The sequence below is a fragment of the Heterodontus francisci genome, chromosome 46 (assembly GCF_036365525.1).
Source record: "Heterodontus francisci isolate sHetFra1 chromosome 46, sHetFra1.hap1, whole genome shotgun sequence".
Classification (NCBI taxonomy): Eukaryota; Metazoa; Chordata; class Chondrichthyes; order Heterodontiformes; family Heterodontidae; genus Heterodontus; species Heterodontus francisci.
Window position 1 is genome coordinate 21,000,875 of NC_090416.1, and position 12,110 is coordinate 21,012,984.

Sequence of the window (12,110 nt, forward strand, 5' to 3'; positions counted from 1 at the left end):
CACCTCCAGTGTTTACCTCAATGCACTCACCCCACCCCCAGTGTTTAATCTCATTCCACTCGCCCCACCTCCAGTGTTTAACCTCAATGCACTCACCAAACCTCCAGTGTTTAATCTCATTCCACTCACCCCACCTCCACTGTTTAATCTCATTCCACTCAACCCCCCTCCAGTGTTTAATCTCATTGCACTCACCCCTCCCCCTCCAGTGTTTAATCTCATTCCACTTGTCCCACCTCCAGTGTTTAATCTCATTCCACTCGCCCCACCTCCAGTGTTTAATCTCATTCCACTCACCCCACCTCCAGTGTTTAACCTCATTCCACTCACCCCACCCCCAGTGTTTAATCTCATTCCACTCGCACCACCTCCAGTGTTTAATCTCATTCCACTCGCCCCACCCCCAGTGTTTAATCTCATTCCACTCACCCCTCCCCCTCCAGTGTTTAATCTCATTCCACTCGCACCACCTCCAGTGTTTAATCTCATTCCACTCGCACCACCTCCAGTGTTTAATCTCATTCCACTCACCCCACCCCCAGTGTTCAATCTCAATCCACTCACCCCACCCCCAGTGTTTAATCTCATTCCACTCGACCCACCTCCAGTGTTTAACCTCAATGCACTCACCCCACCCCCAGTGTTTAATCTCATTCCACTCAACCCCCCTCCAGTGTTTAATCTCATTCCACTCACCCCTCCCCCTCCAGTGTTTAATCTCATTCCACTTGTCCCACCTCCAGTGTTTAATCTCATTCCACTCGCCCCACCCCCAGTGTTTAACCTCATTCCACTCAACCCCCCTCCAGTGTTTAATCTCATTCCACTCACCCCTCCCCCTCCAGTGTTTAATCTCATTCCACTTGTCCCACCTCCAGTGTTTAATCTCATTCCACTCGCCCCACCCCCAGTGTTTAACCTCATTCCACTCGCACCACCTCCAGTGTTTAACCTCATTCCACTCGCCCCACCTCCAGTGTTTAATCTCATTCCACTCACCCCACCTCCAGTGTTTAATCTCATTCCACTCGCCACATCTCAAGTCTTTAACTTCATTCCAGTCAACTCCACCTCCAGTGTTTAACCTCACTCTACTCGCCCCACCTCCATTTTTAACCTCATTCCACTCGCCCCACCCCCACAGTTTAACCTCATTCCACTCGGCCCACCTCCAGTGTTTAACCTCATTCCACTTGCCCCACCTCCAGTATTTAAACTCATTCCACTCGCCCCACCACCAGCGGTTAACCTCATTCAACTCGCCCCACCCCCAGTGTTTAACCTCATTCCACTCGCCCCACCTCCAGTGTTTAACCTCACTCCACTCGCCCCACCCCCAGTGTTTAACCTCATTCCACTCGCCCCACCTCCAGTGTTTAATCTCATTCCACTCACCCCACCTCCAGTGTTTAATCTCATTCCACTCGACCCACCTCCAGTGTTTAACATCAATCCAGTCGCCCCACCTCCAGTGTTTAACCTCATTCCACTCACCCCACTCCCAGTGTTTAATCTCATTCCACTCACCCCACCCCCAGTGCTTAACCTCATTCCACTTGTCCCACCTCCAGAGTTTAATCTCATTCCACTCGCCCCACCTCCAGTGTTTAACCTCATTCCACTCGCCCCACCTCCAGTGTTTAACCTCATTCCACTCGCCCCACAACCAGTGTTTAACCTCATTCCACTCGCCCCACCTCCAGTGTTTAATCTCATTCCAGCCGCCCCACCCCCAGTGTTTAATCTCATTCCACTCAACCCCCCCCCCCCTCCAGTGTTTAATCTCATTCCACTCACCCCACTCCCAGTGTTTAATCTCATTCCACTCACCCCACCCCCAGTGCTTAACCTCATTCCACTTGTCCCACCTCCAGAGTTTAATCTCATTCCACTCGCCCCACCTCCAGTGTTTAACCTCATTCCACTCGCCCCACCTCCAGTGTTTAACCTCATTCCACTCGCCCCACAACCAGTGTTTAACCTCATTCCACTCGCCCCACCTCCAGTGTTTAATCTCATTCCAGCCGCCCCACCCCCAGTGTTTAATCTCATTCCACTCAACCCCCCCCCCCCTCCAGTGTTTAATCTCATTCCACTCGCCCCACCTCCAGTGTTTAATCTCATTCCACTCGCCCCACCTCCAGTGTTTAACCTCAATGCACTCACCCCACCCCCAGTGTTTAATCTCATTCCACTCACCCCACCTCCAGTGTTCAACCTCAATGCACTCACCCCACCCCCAGTGTTTAATCTCATTCCACTCGCCCCACCTCCAGTGTTTAACCTCAATGCACTCACCCCACCCCCAGTGTTTAATCTCATTCCACTCACCCCACCTCCAGTGTTTAATCTCATTCCACTCAACCCCCCTCCAGTGTTTAATCTCATTCCACTCACCCCTCCCCCTCCAGTGTTTAATCTCATTCCACTTGTCCCACCTCCAGTGTTTAATCTCATTCCACTCGCCCCACCTCCAGTGTTTAATCTCATTCCACTCACCCCACCTCCAGTGTTTAACCTCATTCCACTCACCCCACCCCCAGTGTTTAATCTCATTCCACTCGCACCACCTCCAGTGTTTAATCTCATTCCACTCGCCCCACCCCCAGTGTTTAATCTCATTCCACTCACCCCTCCCCCTCCAGTGTTTAATCTCATTCCACTCGCACCACCTCCAGTGTTTAATCTCATTCCACTCGCACCACCTCCAGTGTTTAATCTCATTCCACTCACCCCACCCCCAGTGTTCAATCTCAATCCACTTGCCCCACCTCCAGTGTTTAACCTCAATGCACTCACCCCACCCCCAGTGTTTAATCTCATTCCACTCGCCCCACCTCCAGTGTTTAACCTCAATGCACTCACCCCACCCCCAGTGTTTAATCTCATTCCACTCACCCCACCTCCAGTGTTTAATCTCATTCCACTCAACCCCCCTCCAGTGTTTAATCTCATTCCACTCACCCCTCCCCCTCCAGTGTTTAATCTCATTCCACTTGTCCCACCTCCAGTGTTTAATCTCATTCCACTCACCCCACCTCCAGTGTTTAACCTCATTCCACTCACCCCACCCCCAGTGTTTAATCTCATTCCACTCGCACCACCTCCAGTGTTTAATCTCATTCCACTCGCCCCACCCCCAGTGTTTAATCTCATTCCACTCACCCCACCTCCAGTGTTTAATCTCATTCCACTTGTCCCACCTCCAGTGTTTAATCTCATTCCACTCGCCCCACCTCCAGTGTTTAATCTCATTCCACTCGCCCCACCTCCAGTGTTTAACCTCAATGCACTCACCCCACCCCCAGTGTTTAATCTCAATCCACTTGCCCCACCTCCAGTGTTTACCTCAATGCACTCACCCCACCTCCAGTGTTTAACCTCATTCCACTCACCCCACCTCCAGTGTTTAACCTCATTCCACTCGCCCCACCCCCAGTGTTTAATCTCATTCCACTCGCCCCACCCCCAGTGTTTAACCTCATTCCACTTGCCCCACCCCCAGTGTTTAACCTCATTCCACTCGCCCCACCCCCAGTGTTTAATCTCATTCCACTCGCCCTACCTCCAGTGTTTAATCTCATTCCACTCGCCCCACCCCCAGTGTTTAACCTCATTCCACTCGCCCCACCCCCAGTGTTTAATCTCATTCCACTCACCCCACCCCCAGTGTTTAATCTCATTCCACTCGCACCACCTCCAGTGTTTAATCTCATTCCACTCACCCCACCCCCAGTGTTTAATCTCATTCCACTCGCACCACCTCCAGTGTTTAATCTCATTCCACTCACCCCACCCCCAGTGTTTAATCTCATTCCACTCACCCCACCCCCAGTGTTTAATCTCATTCCACTCACCCCACCTCCAGTGTTTAATCTCATTCCACTCGCCCCACCCCCAGTGTTTAACCTCATTCCACTCGCCCCACCCCCAGTGTTTAATCTCATTCCACTCGCACCACCTCCAGTGTTTAATCTCATTCCACTCGCCCCACCTCCAGTGTTTAATCTCATTCCACTCGCCCCACCTCCAGTGTTTAATCTCATTCCACGCGCCCCACCCCCAGTGTTTAATCTTATTCCACTCCCCCCCCCACCTCCAGTGTTTAATCTCATACCACTCCCCCCCCCCGCCTCCAGTGATTAATCTCATTCCACTCGCCCCACCTCCAGTGTTTAATCTCATTCCACTCGCCCCACCTCCAGTGTTTAACCTCATTCCACTCGCCCCACCCCCAGTGTTTAATCTCATTCCACTCGCACCACCTCCAGTGTTTAATCTCATTCCACTCACCCCACCCCCAGTGTTTAACTTCATTCCACTCGCCCCACCCCCAGTGTTTAACCTCATTCCACTCGCCACATCTCAAGTCTTTAACTTCATTCCAGTCAACTCCACCTCCAGTGTTTAACCTCACTCTACTCGCCCCACCTCCATTTTTAACATCATTCCACTCGCCCCACCCCCACAGTTTAACCTCATTCCACTCGGCCCACCTCCAGTGTTTAACCTCATTCCACTTGCCCCACCTCCAGTATTTAAACTCATTCCACTCGCCCCACCACCAGCGGTTAACCTCATTCAACTCGCCCCACCCCCAGTGTTTAACCTCATTCCACTCGCCCCACCTCCAGTGTTTAACCTCACTCCACTCGCCCCACCTCCAGTGTTTAATCTCATTCCACTCACCCCACCTCCAGTGTTTAATCTCATTCCACTCGACCCACCTCCAGTGTTTAACCTCAGTCCAGTCGCCCCACCTCCAGTGTTTAACCTCATTCCACTCACCCCACCCCCAGTGTTTAATCTCATTCCACTCACCCCACCCTCAGTGTTAAATCTCATTCCACTCGCCCCACCTCCAGTGTTTAATCTCATTCCACTCACCCCACCTCCAGTGTTTAATCTCATTCCACTCGACCCACCTCCAGTGTTTAACCTCAATCTAGTCGCCCCACCTCCAGTGTTTGACCTCATTCCACTCACCCCACCCCCAGTGTTTAACCTCATTCCACTCGCCCCACCCCCAGTGTTTAACCTCATTCCACTCGCCACATCTCAAGTCTTTAACTTCATTCCAGTCAACTCCACCTCCAGTGTTTAACCTCACTCTCCTCGCCCCACCTCCATTTTTAACCTCATTCCACTCGCCCCACCCCCACAGTTTAACCTCATTCCACTCGGCCCACCTCCAGTGTTTAACCTCATTCCACTTGCCCCACCTCCAGTATTTAAACTCATTCCACTCGCCCCACCACCAGCGGTTAACCTCATTCAACTCGCCCCACCCCCAGTGTTTAACCTCATTCCACTCGCCCCACCTCCAGTGTTTAACCTCACTCCACTCGCACCACCTCCAGTGTTTAATCTCATTCCACTCACCCCACCTCCAGTGTTTAATCTCATTCCACTCGACCCACCTCCAGTGTTTAACCTCAGTCCAGTCGCCCCACCTCCAGTGTTTAACCTCATTCCACTCACCCCACCCCCAGTGTTTAATCTCATTCCACTCACCCCACCCCCAGTGTTAAATCTCATTCCACTCGCCCCACCTCCAGTGTTTAATCTCATTCCACTCACCCCACCTCCAGTGTTTAATCTCATTCCACTCGACCCACCTCCAGTGTTTAACCTCAATCTAGTCGCCCCACCTCCAGTGTTTGACCTCATTCCACTCACCCCACCCCCAGTGTTTAACCTCATTCCACTCACCCCACCCCCAGTGCTTAACCTCATTCCACTTGTCCCACCTCCAGAGTTTAATCTCATTCCACTCGCCCCACAACCAGTGTTTAACCTCATTCCACTCACACCACCTCCAGTGTTTAATCTCATTCCACTCGACCCACCTCCAGTGTTTAACCTCAATCCAGTCGCCCCATCTCCAGTGTTTAACCTCATTCCACTCGCCCCACCCCCAGTGTTTAACCTCATTCCACTCGCCCCACCTCCAGTGTTTAACCTCATTCCACTCGCCCCACCTCCAGTGTTTAACCTCATTCCACTCACCCCACCCCCAGTGTTTAATCTCATTCCACTCGCACCACCTCCAGTGTTTAATCTCATTCCACTCACCCCACCCCCAGTGTTTAACCTCATTCCACTCGCCCCACCTCCAGTGTTTAACCTCATTCCACTCGCCCCACCTCCAGTGTTTAACCTCATTCCACTCGCCCCACCTCCAGTGTTTAACCTCACCCACCACTTGCCCCATCTCACGCTGTATTGTTTAACTCTGCTCTCTCACTTGTTAATATTTCACACATTTTAATTTTTCTTCATGTTTCAAGTGAATTTCTGTCCTTGCAGAGTCCTTGGGCACTGCGGCTGGTTGTTGCACTCACTGCTGGTCAGGTTGATTCCTCAGCACAGACTTGCAATTCAACACGGACCTTCTGATTTGGACAGCTTGATATTAATAGTTCCACCACTGAAGTGCTAACCATTTGTGCTACTCACTGAGGAGGGGTCACAGCCAAGCTGACAGCAGGGCGTTGACCTCATTACACAGACTCTAATTTAAGCTGATCCATATAATTTCAAAAACCCCAAAGTATTTCCTCTCCACTCCCATTATATATATATTCCTGGAAAAGACTTACAGCTGCATTTTGTTGCAAACCAAATCAAAATATCAACAACTGTAAATTTAGAGGGTTGGTTAAAGAGAGTGACTTTTACCTTTGCAACAACTGTGAGGCCTCACCCAAGAGGCTATTCCCTCATCAAGAACACAGCTTTCTCTCTTTCTCTCTGTCTATGGCTCATGCCTCCCTCAGTAAAACCATCAAAAGCCAGTTAACTGGTGGTTCATCTCATTCCCTTTTGTAGGAACTTGTGTGTGAAGTAGATTACCATTTTACCTACATTACAATAGTCACTGAACAACAAAAGTCAGTTGTTGTATATGAGGTGCTATTTCTCAAAGGTATGATAAAAGGTTAAATAAATTCAAGTATTTTAGGATAAAAGCAAAATACTGCGGATGCTGGAAATCTGAAACAAAAACAAGAAATGCTGGAATCACTCAGCAGGTCTGGCAGCATCCGGTTCCGAAGAAGGGTCACTGACCCGAAATGTTAACTCTGCTTCTCTTTCCACAGATGCTGCCAGACCTGCTGAGTGAATCCAGCATTTCTTGTTTTTGTTTCAAGTATTTTAGGATCTAGGCCTCAGCCTTGGCCTTTCACCTGAGTTCGAAGGTCATAGGCTCATGGCCCACTCCAGAGATGTGAGCACATAATACAGGCAGACATTTTCAATGCAACACTGAGGGAGCACTGCACTGTCGGAGTGCCAGCACTGAGGGAGTATTGCACTCTTGGCGATGTCGTCTTTTGGTTGAGATGTTAAACTGTTGCCCCATCTGTCCCTCAGGTGGAATCAAAAGATCCCGTGGCACTATTAGAAGAAGCAGAGCAGTTTTCCTGTTGCCCTAGTCAATATTTATCCTCAAACAAAATCAGTTTTTAAAAAAAGAACAGATCAATATCCTATTGCTGTTTGTGGGATCTTGCTGTGTGCAAATTTGCTGCTATGTTTCTTACATTACTACAGCAACTACACTTCATAATTTACCTTGTTGGTTGTGAAGCCCTTTGCTAGGTTCAAGCTTGTGAAAGGTGCTATATAAATGCAAGTGTTTTTCTTTTTCTTCTTTTTATTCCAAAATCTCAGCCATGGGTTTATTGGGGTGGTGAGTTTACTGGGACCCGGGGTACCCACAAAAAGAAGATATTGGGAGGGCTAACCGAAAGCTTGGTAAAAGAGTCGGATTTTTCAGGAGAGACTGTAAGAAGTCGTGGGAGGTGGAAAGGTTTAAGGAGGGAATTGCAGAGCTTGGAGTGATGTGCTGATGTAGGGTGGGAGGAGGTCACAGAGATGGGGAGGTGCGATGGACAGGTTGCAGGGATGGCTGCAGTGTACCCTGTAACTTTTTTATAGCTGATTCGTTTAAGTCTGCGGGCACTTTAAATTGTTTTGGCAGGCTGAGTATTCGTGGTGTCTTAAATTGTATGGCTTTTGAAGAGCCTGAGGGGGAACATTTGGTTGGGTTTGCTGTGCTACTGCACAGTTTAGAGGGAACATTGGATGGCTGGTGTGTAAAATGAAAGTCTAGTTTAGCTCAGATTTATCACATTCTAGTCACTAATGCTGTGGTTATTTCTCTCATTATGGGAGACACAGCTTTAAGAGTTTAACACTGTTTGTACAAAGACAACCGTTTAGCTACGGTTGAGTGACCTCATTCTCAGTTGTGATCCCTGTTTTTTCTCTTCATGCCCTTAGATTGGAGTACTGCAGTATGCAGAGACAGTGGTTCACGAGTTCAGTCTCGGCGAACACAAGACTGCACAGGAGGTGGTGGAGGCTGCCAGAAATATCAGTCGTCAGGGCGGCCGTGAGACTAAGACAGCAATGGCAGTCAAAGTGGCGTGGTAAATATCAGCTTTATGCATTTTTTCAGTCACTGGATCTTCCAGTGTGCGTGTAGAGTCAATGTACAGAGCAGTGTCTGTTTGTCCTCTTGGTGCTCACTTTCACAGACACTCCAGTAGAAATGTGTCTGCATACAGAATGGATGCTATACTTCACAGAGGGTCAGGAGGAGAGGGAAGTGACGGGATAGAAACATAAAGCTCACAAGCATTATTTGCGCAGAGACACAAAGCAGCAATTTACGAATAAATTTCTCAGAATAAAGCTTCAACTCATTCTCTTGATCTACAAAAACACAATTTGAGTTACAGCAGGATTGGGGTGGGGGGTGGGGTGGGTGGATGTGATCTTGAACTTGTTCCAGGAGCCTGTTAGGTTACTGCGGTTACAGCCACTGCATTGATCTGATTATTGGTTCCAATCACAGCTGCAATACAACTCAGGCATTTTCTGTTGTTTGACAGTAAGTGGCCTCTTTGGCATGCAGCGGGCACATGACTGACCGTGCTCCGTTAACTTACAGTGAGGGCAAACTGTTTGGTGGTGACCCCTACTGCAAAGGGTTGAGGTCTGACAGAAAGAGCTCCTTCATCAGCTTAGGGAACACAACAAGCACCCAAAACATTTCACACAAAACCTTCCTCTCAGCCGCACCACTCCACACTTTAGGATAAAAATAGGACAACAGCTTCATGTGTTGTTCCTTTCACTGCTCATAGATGCCCAGTGTCAGTGTCCAACTTTCTTAATCTACTTGTTTTTCTGTGAATTTGATGATTAACAAAATAAGGAATTTTAGTTCTGGGGATGGGAACAATTTAATGCACTCGTTTTCAGCATCAAACACTCGGTTAGATACAGAGTAAAACTCCCTCTCCACTGTCCCATCAAACACTCGCAGTGCAGGTACAGGACGGGCTTCGATATAGAGTAAAGCTCCCTCTACACTGTCCCCATCACACTCCCAGGGCAGGTACAGCACAGGGTTAGATACAGAGTAAAGCTCCCTCTACACTGTCCCATCAAACACTCCCAGGGCAGGTACAGCACGGGGTTAGATACAGAGTAAAGCTCCCTCTACACTGTCCCATCAAACACTCCCAGCGCAGGTACAGCATTGGTCACTTTGATGGGTGTCAATGTGTTCTGGAAGTTCTGAACTGAGTGTGAGGCAGTTCCTCCTTCAGTTGCACTGAGCTTTGTGATTCCTGCTGTGCAGTTTTGTTGACGCTGCCCTTTGTATATCCAGCTCTGAGGCCTTCAGTCCAGATCGTGGTGGACGGGATGGAGCCACTAAAATTATGGTCGTTGTGACAGACGGAGAATCTCATGATGGACTGCAGCTTCGCGACGCACTTGCTGAGTGTGCAAAACGTGACATCAGTCGCTATGCCATTGCAGTAAGTGACTCCCCAGAATTACACAGTGTTCAGCAAAGAAACAGGTAATTGAGCCCAAATGGTCCATGGCAGTGTTTATGCTCACATGAGCCTACCTCCCCCCCCCCCTTTCATCTTGTCCTATCAACATATCCTCATGTTCCTTTCTCCCTCATGTGTTTATCTAGCTTCCCCTATCTATTTGCCTCAACCACTCCTTGTCACGAGTTCCACATTCTCGCCACTGTTACGCTCCAGTCAACGTCCCCAATCAAAATATACGATTCTGATTGTGGTGGGAGAAACGCACTGTTAATTCAATCCCGTCCCTCCACAGATCGCCTAACATATCATCTTAAATTTTCCAAATTAAATAAAGACCCAGCCAAATTGTACCGTCTATTAACCCCTGAATGAGGCTAACCAAACCAGGTGTCTTTAAATTAACAGATTGACTGTTTAATTAGAAAAACTAAATTCTTAAACACTACGAAGATTTAAACAATATTTAAAATGGAAAAAATTAGAGCCTTGCAAATTTACGCTCCTGCTAGAGGTGAAAAAGTCCAATGTTGCTTGAAGTCCTCACAGCCGTCTGATGGGGAGAAAAAAGGTTCTTCGATCGTAGTCTTAATTCTAGCAGCAAATGATGCTTCCCTTCTCCAGCGATGACCAAAGTAGATCAACAGCTCGTAACCACTTTCAATAGAATCAAGAAGGGTCACTGACCCGAAACGTTAACTCTGCTTCTCTTTCCACAGATGCTGCCAGACCTGCTGAGTGAATCCAGCATTTCTTGTTTTTGTTTCAGATTTCCAGCATCCGCAGTATTTTGCTTTTATTCAATAGAATCAATCTGGATTTAGAATTTTTGAGCGATGAAAGATTGTCACAGTCTAACTTCCCTTCCTTCAGTTTAAGTTATCAAAGATCTTTGTTTTGACTTGACATTTTTAGAATTTTGAGAGATGATAATAAACAGACTAAATTCTTTTCCTTCAGTTTAAATGGTCTGTTTCTCCTTTCAGCTGCTAACACACAGCTGTCTCTCTGTTTCACCTTTAGAACAGACTGCACTATAAGCCAGTTCAAAATTGAATCATAACAAATGTATCTCTCGATACTCAGTCCGAGTGGCTGTATTCAAAGCAACGAGAATGCACCCTTTGAATCGCAGTCTCCGAATGGCTGTATCCAAGGCAACGAGAATGCACCTTCTCGGTAACTCCTGAGGCCTGCTTGTTCTTAAAGCAGTACTGATCCTTTGCTGTCTTAAAGACACACCACATATTTCCCGGAGAGAAAAAAAAGACGGGATCATGACACCACTCTCAGTAAAGAGGTTACTGCTGATTTTCCTATTGAGTTTATTATTTATGGCCTCTAGTTTTGGTCTGCCCCTCAAGTCGAAACATCTTCTCTACATCTACCCTCCAAACTCTTTCATAATCTTAAAAAATCTTGGAAAAAAAGGGCGAACAAATCTCGACTGCTTATAAGGACACAGATACTGAGCAATATGGTTTTTTTTTGCCGATCTGCTCAACAGAATGGTTGCATGCCGGTATTCACCTTGTAATGCTCCTGAACAGCTAATGCCCAGTGGTGGCCCACATTAAGAGGTTTAAGTCACTGTGTAACCTAGTGTTCCTGCTGCAGGTTCTGGGCCATTACATCCGGAGACGCAAAGACACAGAGACCTTTATAAAGGAAATCAAATTTATCGCCAGCGACCCTGATGAGAAACATTTCTTTAATGTAAGCGATGAGGCAGCACTGAACGATATTGTGGATGCTTTGGGGGACAGAATATTTGGGTTAGAAGGTAATGACCATGTCATATCTTTTAAAATTATTTCCCTCCCCCCACCCCCCTCCCGCTCAAGTTCTTTTTCACGTTTCATCCTTTTCTGTACTGATGCTGTCACACAAGATGCTGGGAGGAGGATTACTGAGAATCGCAGAATTGTTACAGCACAGAAGGAAGCCATTTGGCCCATCATGTCTGCACCGGCTCTCCTAATGAGCATTTCACCCAGTGCCACTCCCCCGCCTTCTCTCTGTAACCTACACATTCTTCCTTTTCATACAACTGTCTAATTCCCTTTCGAATGCTTCCATTGAATCTGCCTCCACCATACTCTCAGGCAGTGAATTCCAGACCTTAACCACTTGCTGCGTGAAAAAGTTTATCCTCATGTCACTTTTGCTTCTTTACTTCAAATCTGTGCTTTCTCATTCTTGATCCTTTCACAAGTGGGAACAGTTTTTCCTTATCTACTCTGTCCAGAC

At 47.8% G+C, this 12,110-nt stretch overlaps 1 protein-coding gene across 1 annotated transcript in view; it reads left to right on the top strand.

Moving 5' to 3' along the window:
• Window positions 1–12,110, top strand: part of itga10 (integrin, alpha 10) — a 182,549-nt gene that overhangs the window by 107,100 nt on the left and 63,339 nt on the right. The window contains exons 8-10 of the mRNA XM_068022751.1: window positions 8,290–8,438; window positions 9,689–9,839; window positions 11,478–11,643. Of these exons, the coding sequence (XP_067878852.1) occupies window positions 8,290–8,438; window positions 9,689–9,839; window positions 11,478–11,643 (466 nt within the window). The remainder of the gene's footprint in view (window positions 1–8,289; window positions 8,439–9,688; window positions 9,840–11,477; window positions 11,644–12,110) is intronic.